General features: G+C 33.6%; 1 protein-coding gene across 8 annotated transcripts in view; it reads right to left on the bottom strand.

Moving 5' to 3' along the window:
* Window positions 1–17,105, bottom strand: part of LOC126737937 (autism susceptibility gene 2 protein-like) — a 241,911-nt gene that overhangs the window by 212,421 nt on the left and 12,385 nt on the right. For all 8 annotated transcript variants that reach the window (XM_050443046.1, XM_050443049.1, XM_050443050.1 and 5 more), the window contains one exon: window positions 1,939–2,055. In XM_050443046.1, the coding sequence (XP_050299003.1) occupies window positions 1,939–2,055 (117 nt within the window). The remainder of the gene's footprint in view (window positions 1–1,938; window positions 2,056–17,105) is intronic.

Here is a 17,105-nt window from a genome sequence, read left to right as displayed (position 1 = left end):
GTTCAACTGTACAAAAATTGCTGTGAAACAAATGCGTTGGATAAAGACAAAGAGCGAGACATTGTCTTAGTAAAAACGGATTATTGTAATCATATGAGAATGTTTTTTTCTTCAATAGTGTTGACATGATTTCCTCATGACTCTGAATTCAATGTTCTAAATATGAGAAACCTTCATTCACTTATTTTCCTATAATAGACCACGAAGATGAACACCATAACTTTTTTGACTTCTTTGTTTGGACGTTGTTTGCATTTCATTTGAAGAGTTGGGTATTCATTACTACATAATTATGAGTATCTTCCAAAAGATAAATGGGTCCTAGTGCTTATAGCTAATTTATTACTATCAGGTACTTTAAATGCTTAAGACTTACTCACTTCAACATTTAATGTATAACTCATTTATGACACTCCTTAGTATATGATATGCAAATTGAGAATTTCTTACAATTAAAACAGATGCTGCCTTACCAGTATTTTGAAAAGCAAATTATATTTTATAAATAAAGCCAGCTGATTGTTACAACGATTGCAGTTTATCAGTTAAATTGGTACAATTGTACAAAAATTAAATAAATCTTCATCTTATTGATTGAAATGTTAAAGATGGAGAAGTATTTTCTGTCTAATCTCTTTGTAACGTCACCCCAAAAAACTGTCACTTTTGATATAATTTGCACTTATCAATCGGTCGTGTAACAATATTCTCGTGATGGACATTTTGCTCCAGTATCCAACTGGAAAAGTTTATAAGCAATGTCAGATCTTTTTTAATCATAAAATCAATTTTGGGTTATTTTAAATAAAAAATGAGTTGAATTTTAGCGAGTTTACTTCTAGAAAGAATTGTAGATAAGAGATGTTTCTAACCAAATTAATATTATGAATGGGAGTTTGTTAGCATCGAAAAATGTCCCTTCTTAACATATAATGTAATGTAATGTAGTGTAATGGGGTCTGGCCAGGGTGTTGTCGTTATTTGTATGTAAAAGGTGTATTACAACGATTTGAAGTCAATTTAGCTATAAGCTAAGTATCAAAATTAAAATATAGAAAATAAGCTTAACATATCAATGTCATATTAATGTAATGAAATTTCCTGATATTTTGAGTCTAGAAAAGTAAATTGGGAAGCGGAGAAAACAGGCCCTGTGCAATTTATCTCACGTCGGCTTATATAAAAATCGTCCTCTTTTCAGCGTGGATAATTTTATTATAATTTATTTCCAATTTAATATATGGTTGTTCCAGGTTTACTTTTGTCAATTTTGACGCGGACATGTTCATTGGAGTCAAAATCCATATCAACTCTAGATGTGCGGTTTTTTGCTTCACCTCATTTAACATTTTTTCAAATTTTAAAAATCAGTAATGAATAAGTGTGCCAAAACTCATTCTTTGTCAACATCATTTGTTGATAAAGCAATATAATAATTTCTTATTTACCAAATATCCCGTGTAACGAAATGTTTAAATAGATTTATAATAATACTTCAAAATATAATTTAACCCCATAAATAGTGCGGTTCATTTATGGTTTATTTTATTATGTCTATCCTATGTTGTTTGTGGTTTAAAAAATGTAAATATAATACACTCATAAAATATTTACATTTCATTCTCGCCTGATAAAAATAAAAAGTGGGTGACATCATTTTAACATGTCATATAAAAAATGTTAATGTCAGCAAATTTAACCTAAATAGCACATAATTTTTAAAATTAAAATATAAATCAAGCAAAAAAATATAGTTGGCCCATTATCAAATTATCGCATAATCGTATACGAATGCATTTAATGAAATGACACTTTCAACCGATTATAATTAAAAATAATAATCCAATTGAATATGTATAATTATGCGGTTCGAAGGTGATAATCATTTTTTTGCCAAATATAAATTACCAATACATTAAAATGAATGAGGGTACTTACATTATGATTATTATGTACCAAAATGTGATTGGTAATATGCGCCTTAGGTTCAAGCTTTGGCCTCTCGACTTCGGTAAGGCGTTTGATACCCTCTTTCGCAGCGATTTTTACCACCAACTGAAATAGAAAAAATACATGTTAAAATATAAAAGAGTTATTTGATCATAATTTTGTCAAATCTTTAATATATTACAAATTTCTTCCATAAATGTATAAATAAGTGAGAATAGCGAAGGTTTAAATTAAAAATCAAATATTAAAATGAAATGCTAAAAATAAAATTTCCTCTTGAACAAACGACCCCTATTCACGTCACCATTTCTTATCATCAAGTGCTCCAAAACAAAATGGATTGCGTCCTCATACCCGATTTATTTTTACGACCATAAACCACCCAATATAGCCGATCCAGACCCTTCAGACGTTCCCTTTGCTTATGGTTATTGGCCTCGTGCGACATATGACCTGTTTTATTTTTTGGCGAAGGGTCTTCTCCTTTAATGGACCCATAATAATTCGTTTAATGTTCATTCGGGATGTACGGTTTGCACCAAAAGCGTTTTACAACCATCATTCAGAAGGGTAACGAGATATAGAAGTTTCGTTGGATTGAAATAACAATTTCAATGAATGGTCTAATAAAAGTGCCCGGCGGTTTAGGAGTTAAAAAAAAAGTAAAGAGCTGGGACATATTTAATTATCCAAAGAAGTTTTCCAAATCTTGAGACTGTAAAAATGGTTGAAAGGCATCCTAAATTCTCCAAAGTTCTACAGTGATTTAAACGAATTGCAGTATGTCACCCCGTGAGAGAAAATTATGAAGTAGCGGGTTATCCCTGCCGTTTGACACCTGTCAGAAATAAGCGTCATGTGAAGCGTTTTTTTTAGTTGAAGATTTGCCATTTATAAATACGGATCGTTTAACAGTCGAACAACGTACTAAAATTATTAAATTGTCTTATAAAAATGGTGATTCTCTGATTCTCGGTGATCGGTTACTGATATTGTAAGGCACGTGCATTACCGTTACGTTCGTTCAGCTGAAAATATCGCTGATGTGGCTCAAAGTGTGGAGGAAGACCCAAATTTGTCAATTCCTCGGCGTGCTCAAAATTTGGGTTTGTCTTACGGCTCACTGTGGCGAGTTTTGCATTTGGAGTTACAGCTCCATCCGTACAAAGTCCAACTCACTCAAGAACTTAAGCCTACAGACCATGGACAACGCAGAACATTCGCAAATTGGGTGCTTGAACAACAACCTGCTGATGCTCATTTTTCGAGCAGAATTTTCTTTAGTGATGAGGCTCATTTTACGCTGCGTGGCTACGTAAATAAACAGAATTGCCGCATATGGGGTTCTGAAAATCCTCAGGTGATCGAAGAAAGGCCTTTGCATCCCGAAAAAGTGACTGTATGGTGTGCATTATGGTCTGGTGGTGTCATTGGTCCGTATTTTTTTGAAAACAATCGTGGGAGAGCCTTAACAGTAAACTCTGAGCGGTATGGAAGCATGTTGACCAATTATTTTTGGAGAGAAATTGAAGAAGAAGATCTGAAAGACATGTGGTTCCAACAGGAAGAGGCCACAAGTCACACAACACAGGCCAACCGAGATGTTTTGCAAAAGAAGTTTCCAGGACGTTTAATTTCAAGATTAGGTGATATCTATTGGCCCCCAAGATCCTGTGATCTTACACCTTTGGATTTTTTTTTGTGGGGCTATGCGAAAGATCGTGTCTACGCCAATAACCCTCAAACTCTTCAACAACTTAAAGCCAACATTCGTGAAGTACTAGCTGAGATATCACCTGAAATGTGCCGAAAAGTGATTGAAAATTTGCTTTGTCAGAGGTCCCGCGGTGGACATTTAAATGATATTGTGTTTCACATATAATGGAATGATTCAATCTTTAAAACAAAATAAAAATTTCGTCTCTATCTGAATATCTTGTGTGTTTTATTTAACTTTACTTTCCCAAACATAAAATGGATAACCCTATATTTGAATCTAGTCAATGAGGTGGTCATAGTATTGATCTATCCAGTTATTACTCGGAGAAATACCAAATATTATGAACAAAAAAGTTATTTGTGAAGTTTGTGTAGAGACGTTAAAGAAATTAAAGGTTTTCCAACTTTGTCTCCAGTTTTAGAATTTTATTTCTTGGCACTCTTAAGAACCCATTAGCAGGAAGTTACGATAAAAAGATTGCCAGTAATGCTTGATATGACAAGTACTTGGTAAACATATTTGCAAAATTAATTTAAGAATTCGTTATTTCAAGTAAACATCCAGAAGAAATACTTTCCACAAGTCTGATTGTCCAGGTGTTGATGCTTAGTTTAACTTAGACGCTAGTTTAGAGACTAATAAATGTTCTCAAGATCATTAGGAATTTTTAGGCCCAGCATTCAAGTCTTAAAGACCAACACTGCAAATCTAAAATTAAGGCTTAACCTGGCTCTTGCAGTTTTGCAACAAAAGTATGCTAAGAGAAAAATAAATATTACAATATATTGTTTTTTTTATTCATTAAGTGTAGCTTTAGAGTAGAACTCACGTACACAACTGATTTTTTAGTAAATTTAACCGAAGGTAAAATAAAAGTCTCTATATGAAATGAGATTTTATATTATCTAAAGATTAGAGGAATTATGAAAAAACTTCTCAATCTCAAGTTACAATAATCAATATCATAAATTTCATCAAAAGCGACTCCTTTTTCCACCTAAACTAGGTTACAATAGTTTTCGAACGAAAATATTTTAATATTTCCTATACATACCAATACTGTCTAGATTTATACTTAAAATGCGCAGTCTTCACAGGAAGTAGTTTGGCCATATTTTTGGTTAACACATGACAGGAAATGAAATAGCAGGCGAGCATAAAATAGACCATAAGTGCTAGCTTTAACAGGTGATACTACATGTTGAACATGCCGCAAAATATGTATGTTGACGTTCTTTGACAAATTCTGAACCAAATTTAACTGATCAGAATTCTTATGGGTAGGTTTAACATAGACGCTAGTTTAGCTTGCTTAAGGACTAATGTTCTTAAGACCATTTTTAGTCGCAAGACTCGGAAACCAAGAACAGGACTCTTGCAGTTTTGCAACAAAATTATGCTAAGAGAAAAAAAGACTAAAAAATATTTTTTTTGTTGATTAAGTGTAGCTTTAGAGTAGAAATAAAGTAGGCAACTGATTTATCAGAAAAGTAAAATTAACCGAAGGTGAAATCGAAGTCTTTCTCATTGATACTCTATATGAAATCATGCCACCAACATCTTTATCTAAAGATTAAAGAAATTATGAGAAAACTTATAAAAATCTCAGGTTACATTAATCAATAGCTTAAATTTCCTTCCACCTAAACTAAGTTACAAAAAATTTCGAACGCCAATTTTTTTAAATATTACCTATACATACCAATATTGCCTAGACCTAACACTCGATTTATACTTAAAATGCGCAGAGGGTTTACAGGAAGTAGTTTGGCCATATTTTTGGTTAACACATGACAGGAAATAAAATTGCAGGTGACCGTAAAATAAACCTAACTCCAAATATAAGTGCGCAATTTAACATCTGGTACTACATGTTAAACATGGCGCAAAATATGTATTTTGACGTTCTTTGACAAATTCTGAACCAAATTCAGCTGAGGCAACAGATTTCCGACTGGATCTAAATATTTTGTCATTTTGATTGGTCCGTTTAACAAACTGAAAAATCAGTGCTATAGCGGAATGGTGAGTAGGATAAAATATTCAATTTATAAAACTCTAAATATTATTTATATAAATTGATGAACAAGGCGATTAAGTGAAATATTTAAACAAATTTTGTTAACAAAACCATTGCCTGTAATCAAATCACGATTCTTTTGCATATTGTATGTGGAACTTATAAGATAATAGAAACATCAGAATAATGTTCAAAATTCATGATAACTTATTAGCATACTGTCTCTCGATTATAGCAATAACACCACGTATACTAATCACATATTAGCGAAACAAAAATGTACTAAGTATAGCCTAAATTGGTGCGGGTAATCGTCGTCCGGCCCCAGAGGAATCCGGCTCTATAACCTTGAGTCTATATATCCAAGACACCGACATATCGGCAGAAAAGAAGGGAGCACTGACCCTTCGGCTCTGAGGCACTCAGCTGATGGTCTTACGGTTTGACCACCCGAGCAAGAATACGGACAAGGAAGGAAGACCACGAAGAAAGCCTGGTAGATAGGCGTTTAAAAAATAATAGATTTTCATCTTTCGATGCGGATAAATGCGCCTTTTATTCAATGTGACCATTAATGAAATTGATTTCATTATACTCTCAAATATAAACTATTAACTAGTTTACTGAGTTTACATTTTCTGAAAGCTATTTATAATCTGTAGTAGATATTTTGGCCTATTTCTGCAGTCATTTTTTTAAATCAGTTTCAGACCCGCAATTCTCTGTCTCTAGAGATTAGTGATTGATATGACACGATCGTATGTCAGGAATCCACATGCCTAATGGAGACAATGACCAATAATATGTTTTTGTGAACAAAAGATTTTTTTCAGGACCTTTAACGCGCATAGAATTTAATTTTTTGGGAAATGTTTCTCCCAGGCACGGTTTTCATTTCTTCCAGGAGTTGGACGAGTTCTATTGTAACTATCTATATGAAAATGAAAATTATTGTATATATAATTTTATGTTTGGCAAACAAAACATATTTGAATTTGATTAGGAAAATACAACTTATTGTAGCAAAGTTCCGTAGCTGGGAAAGCTATTGTGTGAATTTTTTCAGGATTTTTATCCGCGGTCTTGTTATTAATAATCGAACGTGATGGATTAAACCTAGTTGAATAATTTTTTTCTTGAGTATCTAGTATTCTACATTACTAAACATCAGGTAGATGAATAGGACTGCTTCTTGATATCAAATTTAAAAGGTATTGTATGGTAGTGTCTAGAAGGAATCAAATTATGCCTGGATGTCAATAAGTTTCTTGATATTTAAATTTGCTGCCAAACAAATGCCAAGACCGTCGGTAACAATTAAACAAGTCGAATTATCGATATTTAGAAAGTAACTTTTTATAGTAACTCGACAAGCCGAAAAAAATATTTATCACATTATCCACATATTGTATGAACACAACAATACAAAAACGACATAATCCATTACCGAAAATCCACAGCGGCGTGTCGACCCTCGACCACTTTACGCCTTTTTATCCCTTTTATCATCGCATCAAATATTGTCGTTCTTTTTGTCGAAATTCGGCAGCCAATCTGGCATTGATTAGGCTGATTGACACGCGAACGAACCCCTTTTTAACTATCACGCCGGCAAGTTCTCGACCCTCTTGTTTACTCTACAACATTGATTAAATTATTACGTGTAGACACGTAGTCACGTGATTTTGTCACTAAAAATACCGGTTGATTTGTAATTTAAAACAAGAAAGTCGATGGTCAGTCAAAATCTTGGTTTTACTTGGAGACTTCATCACATGACAGTGGACACCCTAAAAAATATGTCGCCTTTCTTACAAATTTTTTTATTAGTATCTTGCTCCAAGATATATATGGTTATATAAAATAAAAACGGCGACAATACTAAGCTGATAATGAAATTAACTGATTCTCTAAAAGTTCTTAATTAAAATTAATTGTATATAAGTGTATTTAATCGGTTTAGACGGATTGATTAATGAAGCTTATGGGAATTATTTTTGGATCGGACTCTCTTTCTAAAGAAGCCGGTAGGAAAAGCGGCGAAACGTCAGTGACTAGGCAATTTAACAAATTGATTAAGCCAGAAGAAGAAGCTTAAGTAAGCTGTTGAAGTTGTCTGTTAACGATCCTTAAGTTAATTAGGAAAATTAGGAAATGTTGATTTTTTTTGTCTAGGGAACTATTAATTATACAAATATTAATATTTTATTTTTTAAAGGAATGATGTTCAGCTGATTTTAAAAACCTTCAGTCAAATCAGTTTGATACATGGCATCTAATACATCTTTCTACAGTATTATAAGCCTTCACCATCACTTAGATTTTTAATGAAAAAATATATGAATTTTTTCCCTTAACTAAATTGCCATTGTTCACATCAACGGCGAGAATGCAGATGCTGAAAACATCTCACAAACAAATCTTTTTTCAAAAGTGAGAAACCGTTTAGTACTCCGCCCGATCTAAAACATCTGAAGATGAAACGTTAATACCATTCAGCCCTACCTTCTTTGTCCATTAATCCTATAAGCTCAAATAAGCTGCTTAAGTAAAGAAAATTAAAAAACTCTGCAATCGAACCGCGGCCATGAAAATGAAGGCTTATTATTATGACTACAAATAATAAGACGAGTAGAAAAAACGCGCTATAACAACTGATCAGTTGTGTCTCAACCATAATAGTTAGAATAGAAAACTAATCAAACAGGGCCTTGAAAGCTTGGGCGTTTGACAGAACACTGAAAAAGCTTCTACTCCTCGACATATAGATGGCGGTAAGAAAGCGAAACTACTGCCTCGTACTACTTTCTACCTTGAGTACTACTTCTGCCAAAAAACTTTGATCACTCAAATTTTGGGAAAAATCTTAACAATATTGATTTGTTCACGTCTCGCACAAAATTTTGCAGACTAGTGTTAGTTCAGTGTGGTGTGCTTAGTTTTTATTTAGGTGTGCTAACACGTGAATTAAAGTAAAATTTACAAAGAACCAATGATTGTTGTAAATATTGTACAAAACTGAGAAATGTCGCTAATATAAATATTAGCGACATTGCATTTACATAAATAGTTATGGCAATACATTTTTTTTGCGAAAATGGCAAGTGCAATTTTTTTTGTGAAAATGGCAAAGTGCAAATGTAAGCAACTGCTATGTTCAATATATGGACCGCGAAAAACACAGATTCATCGGTTTTTTAATAAGCCCAATATTTTTACTACTTGGGTTCAAATTCTTAAGCCTTGAAACCATGAAAATATCCGTAATAAACAATTCTATTTGAAATTTTATGTATGTAAAACTTATTTTACTCCTGATTCATTTATGCCCAATTCAAGGAGGGGCCTTAAACCAGATGCAGGTTAACCTCCCAGGCTTAATACAAGGTAACTTAGATGCTCTTTGTAACAAGTGGCCCCACCAGAGGTGGTAAGCTTCAGCTTAATTATTAGTGATAACTACTTGTGTTAAAATAAGCGCTTTAAATAATAATTTATCTTTATCATAGAAAAGAAATATTACACTGAACACACTACTAACGTATGACACCACTGTTGTGTGACCAAACGACATTTTGTATGATTTATTTGAAATCGATAAAATAATATCTTTTTATTTGAGTCCAAGATGTATATGGAGATTGAGATTCTATTTAAAAATGTCTTTTCAAATTCAAATTTGGCGCCATAATCAAATTTTAAATTTCCCGCTACTATGACGTCCCAAAGTCATTTTCGCTTCCGGTTAGTACTACTCCCCGACATTCAAAGGGCGCAACATTCAATCGCCAGTTCATGTGTTTTGTGAGCTTAGGAGAGTTTCCTATTTATGAAGTATTAACCTATGCTAATGAAATACACAAGAAACCTGCAGTTAAGTCCTAACAAGATACTGCATTTTAACAATATGTCTAACTGCCTAAAAGTGAAAGAGATATTTAGATAGTTAGCCGCTTTAACAAATATCTGGTAGGTATCAATGGGAGTCAGTCATGCTGATAAAGCACGATACTGTAATTACCTACTTTTTGATTATGACATCGCTGGTGATCCGCTTTTTGTAATAATTTTATTGTAACAGATACTATGGGATTCACCGAGCACTATGCGGATTTAAACTCGGCTGCAATTGTGGTTTCTGCGTTACACCACATTCTTCTAAACTTCTATCTCATTATCGACTTTCACCTGGTTTCTGATTGTCGTCATTACAGGAAGTAAATAGTAATTTAGTATTCGGAGCCAGACAAAAGTAAGCAGACCTTTTTTAAATACTTATTTACTATTTTTTTACTAACGCGTACAGAAAATAGGTCTTACTTTTAGAGATTTTAATTCTTAGGGATTTAAGATCATCAGACCATCAAGATATTGATTAGTTACTGTAACATGTTATTGGCTCGAATGCACCTTTATTTTTGACCTATCTGTTTCTCATTTAACACAACAAAACTGTATTAGCCCTAATTATTTAAAAGCAAATATTACGAATATCGATCTACCAGTGCGGAATCCCTTTAACGTCATCACAAATTAATATTTATACACGCGTATCCATTTTCATCTAGGCGATGACTGATCGTTCTGACTTAAACGTCAAAATAAAAGAGTTCCATTTGAATGGTTTATTTACATCGCGATTATTGGCAAATCAAGGCACATCACCGACGACCGCGGTGACATGAAGAAAAATGGATCGAGGCATGCCATCATCATGGCGACAGCAAACAATATCGTGTCGTTGGCCAAATTGAAAAATGACGTTTGCAATGGGTTGAAAAATGAGTTTTATGATGATGCGGCCGCTTCTAGGGAGAGAAATTGAATAGAACGTGCCTGAGAATTAAATGGCGGCATTACGGTGTTAGTAGGGTGCTAATGGAGGGCTAATTAATTAGATTTCCATGATCATTTTACTGATAAATTCGCGAATAGAGCCATTAAGTTGAGAGCTTTATGCAACGATTAAAATTTATTGGGGAATATGCTAAATAAATGTGTTTATACGCATTTGTTTGTTTATAGATTAGTAAAGTACACACACACAACGGGTTAAATGTTTGTTTATTTTAGTAACGTTGATTGAAGATTATGTTTAAAGATGTTTGTTATACCGTAAGAGATACCATACTTTGTTAATTTATATGGCATTAGATGTGACAGATGTGGGTCGGAAAAAAAATCACTGTCTTGATTTTTTTTAATCGGTATTTAAAGCATATGTCTATAATCTCATATTTCCTTTATTAGTAAGACCTCACTTTTATTATAGCAACAGATAGAAGTCTACTATTCAAGTTCTCAGTGAACATATTCTGATCAAGTGCTGAGTTTTGTAACAGCTCTTAAGAAGGAAGTACTAATGTAATTCTTTCTAAAACTTACCATTCCTTCCTATTTTCCTCTAAACGAAATTATATAACTACATTAACTTTCGGTTATAGAAGTGCTATTCATGGGAAAAAAATTCATACAGCACTTTGACAATTCGAAAAAGAGGACTTTTTCCACCTCGTTTTTGAGCCCAGAAATCTCGGTTAATATGAGAGCTACGACCTTGCAGATGATCTCGTTGGATTCAAAATGACAAAACTAAATCAAAACCGGTGGAATTTTCCCGCTAGAACCAATAGAAGCCGAGATATCGACCTCCAAAGTTGCCAAACCCCCCCGTACCGAATTTTTCCAAAACTTTTTTTTTTTTAATTCGAACTAACTATACTAGCGGCTTGTTCCGACCTACCTACATCACAAAAACACTGGATTATAACGGGCTTTGAGCAGAACTAAGGGAATGACAGTGCTTTGAAAATCCCGAAAGTCATTTTTCGACCTCGTTTTCGAGCCCAAAAATTGGCCCTAAAAATGCGATAATAATTATGAGAGCTACGACCTTGCGGATGTTCTCGTTGGATTTGGAAGGACGAAACTAGGGATGCCGCGAGACACGAGACACGAGATGTCTCGTCTCGTCTCGTCTCGTCTCAAAGCCATTTTATCTCGTCTCGAAAGTATTTTGTCTCGATTTTCGAGACGAGACGAGACGAGATAAAAATGTTCGAGACAAGGCGAGACGAGACGTCTCGATATATGTAAAATGCTTCTAGTAATAATTGGTAAAATTGTCATTAAAATCACGGAATAGGTTTTAATTATTTTTTTATTTCCCCATTATTATACTAATGGGCTTACGATTTGTGTAACAAATGTTGGTGGTGTGTAGATTGGAAAAAATATCCTTAGAATTTAGGGGTATGTTTATTTAAATCTCTTGGACCAGTCACGTCTGTTTTTATTTTAGCTGCGCATTTTTTTTTCAACTTAACGTTTTTATACAAGGTGTGTCATAAAACGGTGGGCTTTCTTATTTTAAACAAACACCATATTTTATTATATTTTTTGAATTTACCAAAAATTTAAGAATATTACCTGCATTCACCGGACGGAACAGTTGCGTCACTGTTACAAAACTATATCGAAACCCTCCGAAAAATGGTAAAGTCCAGTGCAACGATATATTAGAATGGTCACACGTCAAACCACCAGCATTCCACCTGCCAAACAATGTCATCCAGCTTCTATTTACATTGTTTGAGAAGTAAAATGCTGGTGTTTTGACGGGTGACTATTCTAATATATCGTTGCACTGTACTTTAACTGCATTCATAACGTGTCGATTTGTCCCTAGAGTTTTGGTTTTGCCACATTTTGCAATTTGCTTTATAATTATTATTTAAAAAGGCTCCTATTTAATAATATATTCACATACATGTTATGTTTTTTAATACCTATCTTTCGTCTCGAACAAACAAAATCGAATGATACTTTGTCATCTGTTAAAAAAGTCTATGAAAAATGTCGACGTCTACAGGTAATATGTTCAATACGATTATTGGCATTTTTGTCCTAAAATAAGTATTTCTATATAACCTTCTAAGCCATGCTTCAAAGACTGTGTATACCCTTTATAATAAATTACTTACTTAATTATGGAATAAAGTAAATATAATAAATTATAAATTTTAGAATAAAAAAATATAGAGCCAAACAAATACACAAATTTATGTTTAATATTTTAATAGGTACATTATAGTTATTACATTGCACTCTTCATAAAGAAATAATATAAATTCTGAAACTTAAATATTAAAAATACGAGAACGAATGAATGAATTAAGTTTACGTTAAATAAATATATTTTATAAATGCAACAACAAATAAATACATTTAAAAAACAATATAATATGACAAGTAAGATATAAGTATAAACTTGAATGGGGTGCTCATATAAATATTTTATTATTAAATCTTAAATTAATTAAATCTTTCCCAACATGCCTACCTACCCAATTAATTTAAAAATCGAATATGATTTTTTTTAACTTTCATACTTAACTACCTCTAATATGTTTATTGTTTATGGGGGTCTATTAAATTTTTAAGTTTTATCCTGGACTTTACATAGGTATCAGAACTTTTCGAGACAAAACGAGACGAGACGAGACGAGACGAGATAAGGTCTTGTCTCGACGAGACATAAGCTTGTCTCGTCTCGTCTCGAAAAATATTTGTCTCGAACTTTCGAGACGAGACGAGACAATTCTTAATCTCGTCTCGTCTCGTCTCTTGGCGACCCTAGACGAAACTAAGTCAAAACCGTTAGATTTTTCTCGATAGTGCTTATAGAAGCCGAGATATGAGCCTCCAAGATTTGGCATTTTTTATTTTCTGGCATACCCCTCCGTATCGAATTTTTTCATCAAAAATTGATTTTTTTCGAAATCGAACTAACTATATCAGTGGATTGTTCCAATCACCTACATCTCAAAAACACCGGATTATAACGACCTTCAAGCAGAACTAAGGGAATGACAGCACTTTGAAAATCGGAAAAAGTCATTCTTCGACCTCGTTTTTGAGACCAAAAATCGGCCCTAAAAATGCGAGATCTCAGCTAATATGAGAGCTACGACCTTGCGGATGGTCTCGTTGGATTTGAAAAGACGAAACTAAGTCAAAACTGTTAAATTTTCTCGATAGTGCTTAAAGAAGCGGAGATATCGACCTCCAAAGTTTTTGAATTATTGAAATTGTATTTTTCATGTAAAATTTTGGTGATACCTAACAAATTTAATCAGTTCACCCAAATAAATAAAGTTAGTTGAGTTTTAATTACATATGCCATTAATAAAATTTAATCCTTTTATAAATTGGAATGGTATTAGTATGTTAATCTTATCTCACCACTTTTCAATAAAAATACCCAACAAAGCCCCGCCATATTTTTAAATCACTCTCAAGACTTTTTCATCGCCAAGAAACATTAACTCTATTTTAATCTCGACTTTCGCCAGCATCGCGGCAAACTTAAGAAAAACTTTAATTTTCCTTTCGCCGTGAAAATGTTCGTGCCGGAGCTTTTTCGATGCAAATTGGGCCCTGATCAATATTCATCCCAGATCCCAGATGACGGGGGTGGATTATTAACAAATAAGATAGGCGAAATTCTCCAGTAAAGCACAATATAAGACGTGTTCTCGGCAAAATAAATGGTTCGTGAATGTGGCATAATAATAAAATCATCCCGAGTAAATAAAGTTTACGAGACCGCAGTTCTTTTAAGAGGTAATCAAACTGAGTGAAAGAACGATAGCCTCGCGGCGATCCCGATTTAAGCTCGGAGGCCATTCCATTACCATTTTCCATTTCCCGATTATCGTCTGCGACCCTTCTAATAATGAAAAACATGAGCGTTTGGGAAAACGGCGTCGACAAACATAAATAGAACGGAGAGGACATAGACGGAGAGAGATCTAAAAATTGATTGCCTGTGGAATTCGCAAATGTCATGACTCCAACGAAATCATCAAAAATATTTTGTTTTTTTTTAAGAAGTGAATTCCTTTTGTTTTATACGATGGTGGTCGCATTGTTTTTCAGAATAAATATGGCATTTCAACGAGGGCGCAGAGTAGTATATTACCCTATTATTAAAATGTGATGAATATCCAATTATAAAACTGTCCAGGAGCACAACAAATATTCTCTTCATGTTATAATAACGACTCCGCGCACGCCTTAATTTACCCTGTATATATACTGTACAATATCTCATTTCCTATCTTTTTTAATAAAAATAAAGCATAAAAGTGAAGTACCATTCTGCGCAATGGGCTACAAAGTTAATATGTATTAATTAAGAACCTCGAGGAAAGTTGCATAAATTTTCTTCATGCATGGTCGTCACTTAAAAATATACGATAAGGGCAACCTGATTAAAGCACTAATTGCCGGTTGTATTTACGTGATCCAGGTAAATGGTACGTTCCCTCTCAGCTAATAAAACCGAATGTTTACGAGTCAATAAAAGGCTAATCCGAGCGAATTGGCCTTCATTAAGACGCGCAAAACGTTTTCGTAGAGCGGCCGACGATCGATTCTCTATTGCTTATGCTCCCTCCTGCTGCTGAATGCAGCCCATTTTCTTCCTGCCGTCTAGATTCGTTTCAGGTAGGGTAAAATGTAATAAATTTTAATAATGGACCGTTTACATAATATAGAATCGTATTTTGTAGTAGTAATCAAATTGGTAAAGCATGCTTGCGAATTATTAGGACTGATCAGGTTGGTTGGCAGTTCATTAAAAACTAACCCAGATGCGGAAATCCTAAAAAAACGCGAATCGATTTCTGTGCCCTTGAGAAAGTGATCTCAGGTAACCCGCATGAGAAGATCTGCAGACAAACCACATGAATGTCAAGTATCGTTTTTATTTCAATTTGATAAAGATAACCTAAATTAATATTGAAGCACGACTTAGGGTAAAAACATAGTGAAACATAGTTAAAGCTTGCTTGAAGTGTACATAGTAGAGCGTTTCAAGAAGGCGATTTAATTTTGAATTCAAACATTTAATCAGTAAACAATATGAGCTCAGATAGTGAGGGTGAAATTCTTTTTGGTGGTGTAGCTTTGCGTATTCTACTTGCTATGAGCTATAACAGAGAATATAGTGTCCATCCAATTAACAGTAGAAAAAACCAGTTGGAACAGTACTATACTTTATTTCCAGAACTAAAAAAACATCCTAGATGCTTTTTTGAATATCTAAGAATGGATATTACTACATTTAACTATATTCTAGAGACAATTTTTACATTATATTAAGTCGACATAGACGAATTTTGTGCGTCAACCTATTGGCACAGAAGAGAAACTTGTTGTGACGCTAAGTTAAGTCAGACTTTTTACTAAAATTAAATGCAAATAAAAATAAAGATTTTATTCTGTTGAAAAAATATACTGCAAACCTGAAAGTAAAAAAAGGTCACTGCAAACTTAATATAATTCACAAACAGGCAAAGTGAATTAAAATATTAATTCACTTTGCCTGTTCGTCAGTATTCTATTTAATATCGAATTCCGGAAATGGAATATTGAGGATCATTGGTACCTTGATCAGGATTGGTTTGATTGTTATCAGACCTTGTAACTGGCGCTTTGGATATGGAAAAGCATAATGTTACACTAATCCTTGAACTTTGTTACGAAAAGTTAAGATACTATTTTCTGGAATTTTCTTTACATAAGGCAAAAGGCTTTTAAAAAATGATAAGTGATCATCTTTAGTTTCTTTAACGGATTCTTGAGTTGTCTTAATCTTCAAGTAAGTTAATTTCTGTTATTCAATATCTACAAGGGCATCTACCTGGTTCTTACTTGCCCTGCATTTGAAACTAATAACTTACCTGTCAAATCACATTCTTTTGCCACCTCATCCCATAATTTATCTAGAACATACCGATTTTTATAATCTTTGTGGGTTTGATTCCAAATAGGTGGTCTATGGAATACAGAATTTGTTCCGGTTTCATTGCCTAATTATATGTATAACTTGTCACCACCTGATAATACTATTGAAGACTGCAGTAAAAGGCACCAAAAACGCGCGGATTCTAGAGGCAAGAAATCTTGAAATATAAAGCGGTAGGCTTTGGATCTGGATGCGTGCAGCAACTCTTTACTATGTTTTCTTCCATTTGAATCTCTATAATAAATCTTAAATCGCCGCATGTGCAATGGCTCCATCTTCATTCGTGGTTGGTCAAGTAGCATCATCAATAAAAGGCACTTATTTAAAAAACAATAGCAGTTTATTAAAAAAAGTTTGCAATGTGAAATTGAAGTTTAAAAGAATGTCAGATCTACAAAAAAAAATCAAAATTCTTATTAGTTTAATTATTATAAAGGTTAGATTTTACGTGGTCAGATGTTCTTCAACGGAGTTGACCGTTACCATGGGACTCAGTCATACAAATGACATTCCGTTACCGAAGGCTCGCTATAGGTCTATTGACGGTTTGCTTCTGGTGGTTCATTGATGGGTGCTACTGGTGGCTACCGGATTTTTGCTAC

This window comes from Anthonomus grandis, chromosome 6 (genome assembly GCF_022605725.1).
Source record: "Anthonomus grandis grandis chromosome 6, icAntGran1.3, whole genome shotgun sequence".
NCBI classification, from domain to species: Eukaryota; Metazoa; Arthropoda; class Insecta; order Coleoptera; family Curculionidae; genus Anthonomus; species Anthonomus grandis.
This window is presented reverse-complemented; position numbering and strand designations above follow the sequence as displayed.